The 11,421-nt window shown below is 39.3% G+C and overlaps 2 protein-coding genes across 2 annotated transcripts; both read left to right on the top strand.

Moving 5' to 3' along the window:
- Positions 1-3,193: 3,193 nt before the first annotated feature.
- Positions 3,194-3,400, top strand: K441DRAFT_588039 (uncharacterized protein; the record flags this gene model as incomplete). Its single annotated transcript, XM_067644699.1, has 1 exon — positions 3,194-3,400. A coding segment is annotated over one exon (207 nt), but the record flags the coding sequence as incomplete, so codon positions are not given.
- A 1,344-nt stretch (positions 3,401-4,744) lies between these two features.
- K441DRAFT_587946 (uncharacterized protein) lies at positions 4,745-4,936 on the top strand (the record flags this gene model as incomplete). The annotated part of the gene is made up of 1 exon (XM_067644693.1): positions 4,745-4,936. A coding segment is annotated over one exon (192 nt), but the record flags the coding sequence as incomplete, so codon positions are not given.
- Positions 4,937-11,421: the final 6,485 nt, after the last annotated feature.

An 11,421-nucleotide genomic window follows, 5' to 3' on the forward strand; every position in this document is an offset into this window, starting at 1 on the left:
TGCACCCGGCCCAAAAAGACCAAAACCAATCAAAAGAACCCTGAAAAACACCTAGAGAATCCCCCTAAGATGCATGCATTATAGGGGAGGCACACGTTAAATAACGGTGGCTCGCACTTGCGCGCAACCGCTAGAACTACGCCTAGCAATGGCCCTCCACACTAAAGACGGGCGAATACCACACTATAAAGCGGAAATACCTCTATTAAAAAGGCATCTAACAAAATATACAGCCTATTAGACGTATCTAGTATCCAGAATTGCGGGGGAGTAACTGTTAGCTATAACGAACTAATGCAGCTAGTAAAATGGCTCCGCTAGTCTAGCGAACCTTAAGCGCCCCTTCAGCAAACCCTTAATTAAATCCTCTAACGGCTAAGCAAAATTAAAAATAAGTATAACCCCCCCTTACCGGCAAACCGCACCTAGGCCGCTATAGCTGCGCTTTTATAGCATAGGGAACCTACCCCCCTTAAGTTAATAACCGGGTATATAATTATAATATAACCAAACACAGAATAAGTAGAGGGGCTTAGGGGATAATTAGAAACAGAAGTCCTTACAGAGATACGCAAAGAGGTCTATAACGCTATTATAGTCTAACACCTTAAGAGCGGAGATATTAGAGTTACCCTAAAGGACTAACAGGCAAAGGAACGAGCCGTAAGAGTAGGGGATAGGCTAGGAGAACGTATTGGCATAAAAGTACTTTATAAGGATTACCTAGTTAAAGTCCTAGCGGTTCCTATAAGCCTTAGGGTAAAAAAGGGACGCTAGGCGGACAATACAGCAATTATATAGGAAATAGTAAGATAAACGGAACGCCTTATACTAGGACTTAAAATCACCCAAATCTAATGGCTTTAATAGGAAAATGTAAACTAAGTATATAATGAGAATAATAAGAGGATATAAGGGTTACTAGAGACTCGCTAGGGAGACGCCGGACAAACGCATGGCTCCCTTATTGTCAGCATATATATACTAGGAATGCAAAAACTCCTTATCTAAAAAGGAATAATTATAAATGGCCTTATATATAATATAAGGCTCTACAACTACAGACTACGCCTAGAACAATGCTATTGCTATATATAATAGGGACACACCTAATCTATATGCGCAGCACAGGTGTGCTACGGCCACTGTGTAGGCCCCTACAATATAAGATATTGCTTAAATCAAGACTAAATAAAATGCGCGAACTGCTACTAAAGCACACATAAGGCGTGGGAGAGAGAAGACTGTATTAAATACAGGAGACGGAAGGTAAGGGCTTAATAGCTGCGGGAATAACTGCACGCTAGGTTATATAAATAAAAACAATAGGCAATAAGCTAGGGGGACGCAGGCGCCTTTCTAGCGTTTCCTACCTTTAATACTAGAGGGCTAGGCCAGCCATCCTAAGCCTTAACGGGCTAGAAGCGACGCCGCGTAATATTACTAGACTAATTAGGAATATAAGGGTCACAGAGGATATAAGGGAGAGGACGCCCCGTAGGAAGACCCCTATAGATAGTAATAGCAGGCTTAAGACCAGGACAATTAAGAATTAGACTTAATGCGGTAAATATAATATTCGTAGCCGACCTATAAAGGGCATATAGCCGACTAGTAAGAATAGGGGAAGAACCGGTAATAATAATAGATTTAGATATAGAAGCGCTAATAGGAACATAAGATACGGGAATAGAAAGCTCTATATAAAATAAGTAGTAACTAGGGTATAGATATAAGAGATAGAAGCTCTGAATATTTTAAAGAAAGTGGAAATAGAAGAAGCGAGGAATAAAGGAGAGTTAAAGGACCCTCGCCGGGGGTCCGCTACCTATCTATTATATAGTATAACTGCGGCAACATAAACCACCGCCTTGTAAGGTCCCTACTAGACAGTCTAGACTTAGAGAAACACTATATCCTTATTATACAAGAACCGTATTATAATACCTTTATATAATCAACATACTGCCCCTAAGGATTCCAGCTCCTATATAAACCAAAAGCAGCTATACGCGTGTACTTTATAATCAGTAAGGCTATCAGCCTATCCTTATAGTTATGGCAGGCAGTTAACCTAGATATTGCAGTTATAACAATCTAAATATATAGGGGACCGGTATAAATTATTAATATATATAACCCTAGGGTCGAAGGGGTTCTATAAATAGAGAATATTATATTAGTAATAAGCTTACTGGAAACCAAAGGTATAGAGTTTATCCTACTAGGAGACATAAACCTCCACCACCCGTGGTAGGGGGGTATCTATATTGCTGTAGATTAATAGTTAGAGTGCCTACTAAGAGCTATAGATATCTGGGGCCTTAAGCTAGCTACCCCCCTAAGAGCAATTATATGGCAATAAGGCACCGCCAGAAGTATAATTAACCTCATATTTATAGACGAAGGCCTATACTAAAGACTCGAAAGGTGCAACCCTAAAGAAGAATAGGTACTTACCCTAGACTATATCCCTATCTAAATACAGCTAGACCTGGATACTAAAGCGTAACTAAATAGAAAAAGATACGTAATAAGGAAGCTTAAAACAAACAGTTTCCTTAATATAGTTAAATAATAACTCTAAGACCTAGAAGAAATCTACCTAATACCAAATAAGCGAGGCTTATTGGCCACCCCTAAGGAAATTAACTAAAGACCAGTAAGGTTTTCAATATCAATACTGCTAATCAGATTAATTAATATTGTTACTAATCAATATTGGCGAGTATTGGCGAGTATTGGCTATATTTGCAATATTTGCAGATCTTCTTAGCACCCCTTAAAATTTTTTTAACCCCAACATCGTACGGATAGATTATTAAATATCATGGCTTCTAAAGCAGACTCATTACTTTTTACACCTATATTAGACTCCTTTAATATAGAGGAGTCGTTAAACCGCCAGCAAAAGAAGACTTCCAACCTATGGACATATACTTAGGCTCCGGACAAAGATAAGGATACACACTATAAGAGAACAAGGCTTATGTACTGTAAATATTATACGACAATAGTACATTACTCAAAATCTACTACAAACTTTTAAAATTACCTAAGAACTAAGCATAATATCCACTTAGAAAAGCAAGAGGGCCCTATTTATACGAAAACCCGCAATTAACTTCGACATCTCTATATACAGCTCCGCGATATAAAGCAGTCAAACGATATTAATACGCTTACCCTTTAAAACACCCTAAATCGGGAAGCTATTGCTGCAGCGCTTGTTTCCTTAATTACCGTACGAAGACTCCCATTTAGAATAGTTGAATGGCCAGAGTTTCACGTATTTTATAGGGTCCTTAATCCAGAGGTTAAGGGTTATATTACAACGGCTTACTCTACGGTTAATGGTATAATCCAGAATACATTTATAGTGCAGAAGGACATCGTATAAAAGAAGCTTTAATCAGCAATATCTAAGGTTTATCTCTCACTAAATATCTAGACATCCCTAAATCAACATCTTTTGCTTGGGGTTTGCGCACACTTTATAGATCGAAATAAAAGATTAAAAAGAGGCCTTCTTGCGCTTCGTACGACTCCATTACATAGCAAAGAGGATTAGTTCCAAACGCTACTTTTAATACTTTAGGACTATAGTATCGTATAGAGACTTGGTGCTATTATCGCTAATAATATATCTATAAATAACGTCCTATGTTATACGATTCAGAAGTATTTTTAAGAAGAATACAATATGGAGTGGAAATCCATACACTAACAAATCCGGTGCAATGGCCATATTATCTACCTTGCTGTTAAGGCCTTCCTCTTTAAAGACTTAATTTAAGAAGATAAGCTAATATTATACAACATTAAAGAGGAAAGAGGACTTAGAGTTAACCCAAACTCTAAAAGTAGCTAATTTCGAGCTCTTAGTGCACTGGGCAAACTCTATAATATTGTTATATATACTTGAAGCTCACCTGGCCATACAAAAGACTTCTTTACTCTTGCTCAAAAAAGAATTCCATTAAATAATTGTATAAGATGGAATAGCTAGTATTAGATGCTTTAGGTTGCCTTAGAGCACGAGTTAGTAATTAATCTTTATATAAAGAAGCATGCTAAGACCTTAGGCGAAGATTTCTTAACTCTATAGGATTGGACTTCGCTTTATATAATATACAACTTCCTCTAGATCTTTAAGAGGGTAACGTTAGAAACTCAGGGACATAATGCAACAATCTCAAATATTCTCTTTTTAATAGATATTCTTATAAGGCATTTTAAGCAAAGTCTTATAAGAATTCTCTTTACTTTTAAGAGTTTTTCTAATATTGTACGATAGGAACACTATAAGGATAATAGCTACTTTAGCTAAAGGAGTTAAATTGGATGGAAGGTATTTAATAAATACTACCTAAAGTCTAATAAATCCCCATTATACGCTGCGGCAATTATCCTTTATCCTAAACGTTGTACGAAATATATTCGAGCAAATTAGGAAAAGAAATGGCAGAAAGCTGTATTTAAAAAGGTTAAAAGACTCTAGGAGGATTACCGATCGCAAGCTCTTAGGCCTAAGACTCTTTCTACCTAGCTATTAGTTTTACTATATAGGCAAGCCTCTACTAAACAAGAATTAGATTTATACAATTAGATTATTAAGGATCTTAATAAGTTTTCTTAACCTTAAAGCTAAGACAAGTATAATAACTATATTACTAATCCTCTAAGTTAAATTGGAAAGCTTTCTGCCCTTAAATAGTGGTGCTAAGAGCAACAGCGTATATAATGGCCACGACTATCGCTACTAGCTATTACTATTCTATTAATTCTAGTAATAAGTAATAAACCAGAACGATCCTTTTTAGGAGGGCGTTGTATAATTTTATGGAAGAGAATGCAAATGGGTGTTGAGAGTCTTAAAAGAGTAGAATATTTAAAACAATGGCAGCGAACTGAGCTCTTACTTAAGGTGGTTTAACTCATTTTTCATACAAAGCTTTTAATTTAATAGTATCTATCTTAATTATCTACATATATGCTAATCTGTTTTAATTTTATCGTATAAGATAACTACTTAGCTTATACAGCACGTTAAGCTATAGATCTTATATAAGTGCTGCCAATAATCCTAACAGCTAGATATGTGCTAATATATACTAAATAAAAGTTCGTATATACCTTATGCAAGAATAATTACGTTTTAGGCCGTAGCCCTAGGCTCGTCGTCAATTAATAACGGTGCCGCTGCTATGCTGTCCCTACCATTGCCACTAAGCCTTGCTTATAGCAAGCGCAGAGGTCCACTATTGTTACCTCTATCCTCGTCTTATACGGAGTAGCGGGATATATAGTTACGCCATTTATAATTCCTACATGCTCCGCTAAAGTGCCTAGGTACCTAATAACACGATAAAAATGGGCGGTAGCCTAGGCGAGCGCCAAGGCACGTAATATACGGGTTACCTACCACCCGACCCCGAGATTATATAAGGATGGCGTTAATATACGAAGGCTAGTGCGAAGCTATCTAATAAGGGGAGATCGCGCCTTGTACAAACTCCATATCCTGCCCTAGAAGGGCCAGCAACGCACGGCTCTGCGGACTGTGACACCAGGGAGCTAACTGCTGGTGTCCTACAATAAGGACGGGGTTGGCGTTGGTGCCGGTGAGGGTAGTAGTGGCGGCGGCAGCGTTATAGAGGATAAGAGCCCTAAGTTAATATTAGCTTCGTATAATCTATCTAGAGGATATACATACATTATTATTGCTGTTGTTTATAAGGTAAAGTTAAAGTTAAAGTAAAGGGTTAATATTAAAAGATTATATAAAGGCGCGCTATTATATAACTAGATTACGTAGCTTAAGTCACATAATTATATTATAAAACTGCCAATCTATGCCAATAATTTATATAATATTTATTTTTAAAATAAGTATATTTCTATTATAATAATTTTATCTAAAAATTGCTAATATTCTAATATTGACACTGCAAATATTAGCAAATGCCAATATTTTATTGGCTGGATTTTCGCTTATTAAAAACCTCACTGCTAAAGACTAGAAAGGATTTAGGCAGCGATTAAAAATAGGCTAGAAGAGCACTGCCCGATCTTAAAACTAGGCCCCTATATGCGATATATATGGTCCACACAATACGCAGTTTTAGTTACCAGCTAATAACGAGCAAGAAGGAAATATACAAGTAGCTATAACCCTAAAGACAAGAGATAATACAAAGACATAAGAAACCAGCTAAAGAATACCCTAAAAAAAGAAGTAAGGAATAACTGGAGACGGTTTATAAACGAGTATACTTTTAACCCAAGCCTCCCCTATAATAAGGGCCTTTAGGCTATAGCAAAATAGGTAAAGAAAAAGGCAGGGCGCCTAGCAGAAGACCTATACCTACCACCCCTATAAAGAGCAGGAGAATTATAGGCTATAAATAATAACGATAAGAAGGCAAAGATCCTTATAGAAAGGTTCTTCCCCTAACTAGCTCTAGCAGACCTTAGTAATATTATAGGCAAAACACTGGTAACTTGCCTACGGGTTAACAGCGACATAATAACAGAGGAAATGGCTAGAACTATTAGCCGCCTTTTAAACAATACAGTACTAGGACTAGATGGGATTCCAAATAAGGCCCTAAAAACCTATAGCACTTATAGCATCTTAGCTTATAGATATAGCCAGAGCATACTTTGCTATAGGCTACTACCCATAACTCAGAAGATCTATAACAACGGTTGTTCTATAAAAAGAAGGTAAAATAGATTACTCAATCCTAGGAAGCTACCGCCCTATTGCCTTAAAAAACACCCTTAGTAAGATCTTAGAAAGGGTAATAGCGGAACATATAGTAGACACGGTAGAGGAATACGCCCTACTACTATAAAGCCAAATAGGGGCAAGAAAGAACCGCTTAATACTATTAGTACTTACGCTACTTACTACTACATCAGGAATTTTTTTTTTAGGCGTATTGTTGCAGTTTACGGCAAGTTGCGCAAACTGTACAATCACAGCAGTGGTATATAGTTGTTAGCGGTTTATATATTTTGCGGCAACCTACACAGAGCTACATAGAGCCTGTGCGTTTTGTAGCAACCTGCGCAGAGCTACGCAGAGCCTACGGCACCTCACGCAGAGCCTATGCGTTTTACAGCACCTCGCGTAGAGCCTATGCGTTTCGCACGTTTTATACATTTCGTATATTTCGCACGTTTTATAACAAAAAAACACCTTAATAAATATTTTCTAAATTTATTAAATAATTATATATTTTCATAGATTGCTATAATATACTTTTAAATATATTTATATTATAACTATATAAAATATAGAGCTATCTACTTAGGTAAAGGGAAAGCCTCTTATAGAGGCTCTAAATTGTTAATTAACGGTATTCCTAACAATCTGCTAAGGCCTACCTACCTACCTACTTACCTGCCTACCTACCTACCTATCTACCTACCTACCTACCTACCTGCCTACCTGCCTACCTATTTATCTATCTGTTTATCTGTCTATCTATCTATCTATTTATCTATACCTACCTATCTATATTACCTTAATTTAATCTATTAATTAAATCGTTTATAGTATTCGCTGGCTAGTTATTTAAACGGTTGTNGTCTGGCTCTAGCAGCGGTTGTATAGCTCTAGCGAGGTTATGTAGCTCTAGCGATGGTCGTATAGTTCTAGCAACGGTCATCTAGCTTTAACAACGGTTATCTAGCTCTAACAACAGTTGTCTAGTTCTGGCGACGGTCATCTAGTTCTAGCAACAGCGACAGTTGTCTAGTTCTGGCGATGGTCGTCTAGTTATCTAGTTCTGGCGACGGTCGACGGTCGTCTGGTTCTGGCAACGGTCGTCTAGCTCCGGCAACGGTCGTCTAGCTCTGGCGACGGTCAACGGTCGTCTAGTTCTAGCAACGGTCGTCTAGCTCCGGCAACGGTCGTCTGGCTCTAGCAATAGTCGACGGTCGTTTAGCTCCGGCGACGGTCGTCTAGCTCTGGCTCTAGCAACAGTCATCTAGTTCTAGCAACGGTCGTCTGGTCGTCTAGTTCTGGCGACGGTCAACGGTCGTCTGGTTCTGGCGACGATCGTCTGGTTCTGGCGACGGTCGTCTGGCGACGGCAACAGTCAACGGTCGTCTGGTTCTGGCGACGGTCGTCTAGCTCCGGCGACGGTCGTCTGGCTCTAACGACGGTCATCTGGCTCTAGCGATGGTCGACGGTCGTCTGGCTCCAGCAACGGTCATCTAGCTCTAGCTCTGGCGACGGTCGTCTGGTTCTAGCGACGGTCGTCTAGTTCTGGCGACGGTCGTCTAGTCGTCTGGTTCTAGCGACGGTCATCTAGCTCCGGCGACAGTCGTCTAGCTCTAACAACGGTCATCTAGCTCTAGCGATGGTCGACGGTCGTCTGGCTCCGGCAACGGTCGTCTAGCTCTAGCGACGGTCGACGGTCGTCTAGTTCTGGCGACGGTCGTCTAGCTCCAGCGACGGTCGTCTAACTCCAGCAATAGTCGTCTAGCTCTAACAACGGTCGTCTAGCTCTGGCGACGGTCGACAGTCGTCTAGTTCTAGCAACGGTCGTCTGGTTCTAGCGACGGTCGTCTAGTTCTAGCGACGGTCGTCTGGTTCTGGCGACGGTCCTCAGCTGGCTGCCGTTCTGGTGCCTCCCTAGGTAGGGAGGATATAAGGAAGGAAGGGTAAAAAATAAGGTGGCTACCTAGGTGTATATATAGAGGCTATCAGGAATATAGCGGGGACCCGATAGTAATGTATCATGCGGAGCTTTATACAGAGCCTCCATACGCAAAGCTTCGCGCAGAGCCTCGTGCAGAGCCTCTATACATAGAGCTTTGTGTAGAGCTTCGTATAGAGCTTTATGGAGAGCTTTTAAGTAGAGCTTCGTGTAGAGCCTCTATACGCAGAGCTTCGCGTAAAGCCTCGTATAGAGCCTTATATAAAGCTTCGTGTAGAGCTTTATACAAAGCTTTAAGCAGAGCTTCGCGTAGAGCTTCGAGCAGAGCCTCATATAGGCTTTAAGCAGAGCTTTAAGTAGAGCTTTGTATAGAGCTTCAAGCAGAGCTTTATGTAGAGCTTTAAGTGGAGCTTCATACAAAGCTTTATATAGAGCTTTATGTAAAGCTTTGAGCGGAGCTTTGTGTAGAGCTTCGAGCGGAGCTTCGTGTAAAGCTTCGTGCAGAGCTTCATACGGAGCTTTATATAGAGCTTCGAGCAGAGCTTTAAGCAGAGCTTCGTGCGGAGCTTTATGTAGAGCTTCAAGCAAAGCTTCAAGCAGAGCTTTAAGCAGAGCTTTAAGCAGAGCTTCAAGCAGAGCTTTGTGTAGAGCTTTAAGCAGAGCTTTATATAGAGCTTCGAGCAGAGCTTTATATAGAGCTTCGAGCAGAGCTTTATATAGAGCTTTAAGCAGAGCTTTATATAGAGCTTTAAACGGAGCTTCATGCAAAGCTTCGTGTAGAGCTTCGTATAAAGCTTTGAGCGGAGCTTTACGTAGAGCTTCGAGCGGAGCTTTGTATAGAGCTTCGTGCGGAGCTTTATACGGAGCTTTATACAAAGCTTTAAGTAGAGCTTCGTGTAGAGCTTTATATAGAGCTTTATATAGAGCTTCGAGTAGAGCTTCGAGCAGAGCTTTATATAGAGCTTCGTATAGAGCTTCGTATAGAGCTTTGAGCAGAGCTTTGAGTAGAGCTTTATGTAGAGCTTCGAGCAGAGCTTCGTGTAAAGCTTCGTATAGAGTTTTATGTAGAGCTTTATGCAGAGCTTCGTGTAGAGCTTCGTATAGAGCTTTAAGCAGAGCTTCGAGCAGAGCTTTATATAGAGCTTTAAGCAGAGCTTCGTGTAAAGCTTTATGCAGAACCTTGTGTAGAGCTTCATATAGAGCCTTGTGTAAAGCTTCGTGCAGAGCTTTATATAGAGCTTTGTGGTTATAGTATTAGGATTTTTTTTAGGCGCGTTATTACAGCTAAAAATTAGGGTCTGCAAAACCTGTATAAGCCGCGATTTCAGTAATTTATAGTAATTTGCACGAGTAGCCTGTATATTTNTAGTAATTTGTAGTAATTTGCACGAGTAGCCTATGTNTTTGTAGCAAATTGCCGTAAGTTGCCGCAAATCGCTAAAATCGCGACTTACGCAGGTTTTGTAGACCTTGATTTTCGCTTACAACAACGTGCCTAAAAAAAAATTTCCTGATGTACTATTAAATCTGCATAGGCAATGCGAAAGGACTTCGTAGTATTAATGCTTAGCCTAAACATTAGTGGTGCCTATAATAATATACCCTATAAGCGTCTCCTATATATCCTTAGGGCAAAGGGCTTCCTAAAATAGATTATATAATTTATCTAAGGGTTTATAGGCTAGAAAGAAATATTACTAGTCTTTAGCGGATACCAGAGCCCCCCTATTGCAGTTATAACAGGAATACTATAAGAATTACCCCTCTTACCTATACTCTTCCTTTTCTTTATAAGCAACCTACTTAACTCCTTTAAGGAAGGGGCGACCTAGGGGATAGGCTTTATTAATGACACAAACCTAATTATATACGGGCTAACAGCCGCAAAGAATTACAGAACACTAGAGAAAGCCTATAATACTTATATAGAATAGGCAAAACGTTATAGAGTCCAATTTTTACTAGAGAAATACTAGCTAATCTATTTTATAAGAAAACGCAACTAATCTGTAAATCTTTAGCATATAATTTACATTTAAGGCTTTAGGGGTTAACTAGTTTAGGGCCTAAGGGTATTAGGAGTATAGGTAGATAGCAAGCTCTAGTAGAGCGTATATGCGGCGCAAGTGGCCCATAAAGGCCAAGTATAGTTCATTACTTTATCCAGAATTGTTAATTCTATATAGGGTCCATGCTTCTAGAGGTTATACTTACTATATACAGCAGTCGTCCGGCCAACTATAACATATAAATCCAGTATTTAGGCTATTAGAGAAACTAAAAAGGGCCCCCCTAAATTACTCCTTAAACCACTTTAAAAGGTCTAAACAGCCTACCTTTAAAGTATTATAGGTAGGTACAAGCGAACGGCCATAGTACTGCTTAAGAAGGAATCCAATATTCCCCCCCTATAGTTACATATTAAAGCTGCTATAATATAAAGAACGCAAAATAAACGCAACTCTAATGTTATAAAGTACATTAAGACACGCCTAAGTAAACTATAGAGAGACCCTAGGGTGCCCCGTAGGAGAATAAACCAATAACCCTAAAGTAGGGAAGAGATATTAGAGAAACAGGTAAAGAAAGCAAAAGAAGAATAGTGCCGCTTTAGGGCCTAGGCCTATATAGAGGAGGAAGGGAGACGCATAAGAGGTTAGTAAAGATAACAGTAAGATAGAGAAAGGAGCTAAAGTAAAACACGTAAGAACGTTGGGAAACCATCTACCGCAATATAATACTGGTT

The sequence above is a fragment of the Cenococcum geophilum genome (genome assembly GCF_001692895.1).
Source record: "Cenococcum geophilum 1.58 unplaced genomic scaffold K441scaffold_66, whole genome shotgun sequence".
Taxonomy (NCBI): Eukaryota; Fungi; Ascomycota; class Dothideomycetes; order Gloniales; family Gloniaceae; genus Cenococcum; species Cenococcum geophilum.